General features: G+C 57.8%; 1 protein-coding gene across 1 annotated transcript in view; it reads left to right on the top strand.

Moving 5' to 3' along the window:
* EMH_0016380 (uncharacterized protein) overlaps positions 1 to 251 on the top strand; it is a gene marked incomplete at both ends in the record, with an annotated part of 1,994 nt that overhangs the window by 680 nt on the left and 1,063 nt on the right. Inside the window, one exon of the mRNA XM_013500627.1 lies at positions 15 to 251. Within this exon, the coding sequence (XP_013356081.1) occupies positions 15 to 251 (237 nt within the window). The remainder of the gene's footprint in view (positions 1 to 14) is intronic.

Here is a 251-nt window from a genome sequence, read left to right as displayed (position 1 = left end):
CATCGCCCCACCAGACGTTCGCGATCAAAGCGGAGCCGCAAGGAGCAGCCTGCAGCAGCAGCAGCAGCAGAAGCAGCAGCAGCAACAGAAGCAGCAGAAAAGACACAAGAGATATCAGAGGCAGCAAAAACAGCACAAAGGCAGTCTTATGTGAGAACGGACGTGAGTCATCTGCAGGCGCGCTGCAGCACCAGCAGCAGCAGCAGCAGCAGCAGCCGCAGCAGCAGCAGCAGCAGCAGAAGATGCAACAA

The sequence above is a fragment of the Eimeria mitis genome, genomic scaffold, assembly GCF_000499745.2.
Source record: "Eimeria mitis Houghton genomic scaffold, Emh_scaff565, whole genome shotgun sequence".
In the NCBI taxonomy this organism is placed as follows: domain Eukaryota; phylum Apicomplexa; class Conoidasida; order Eucoccidiorida; family Eimeriidae; genus Eimeria; species Eimeria mitis.
Note: the sequence above shows the minus strand (reverse complement) of the source record. Positions and strands in the feature narration are given on the sequence as shown.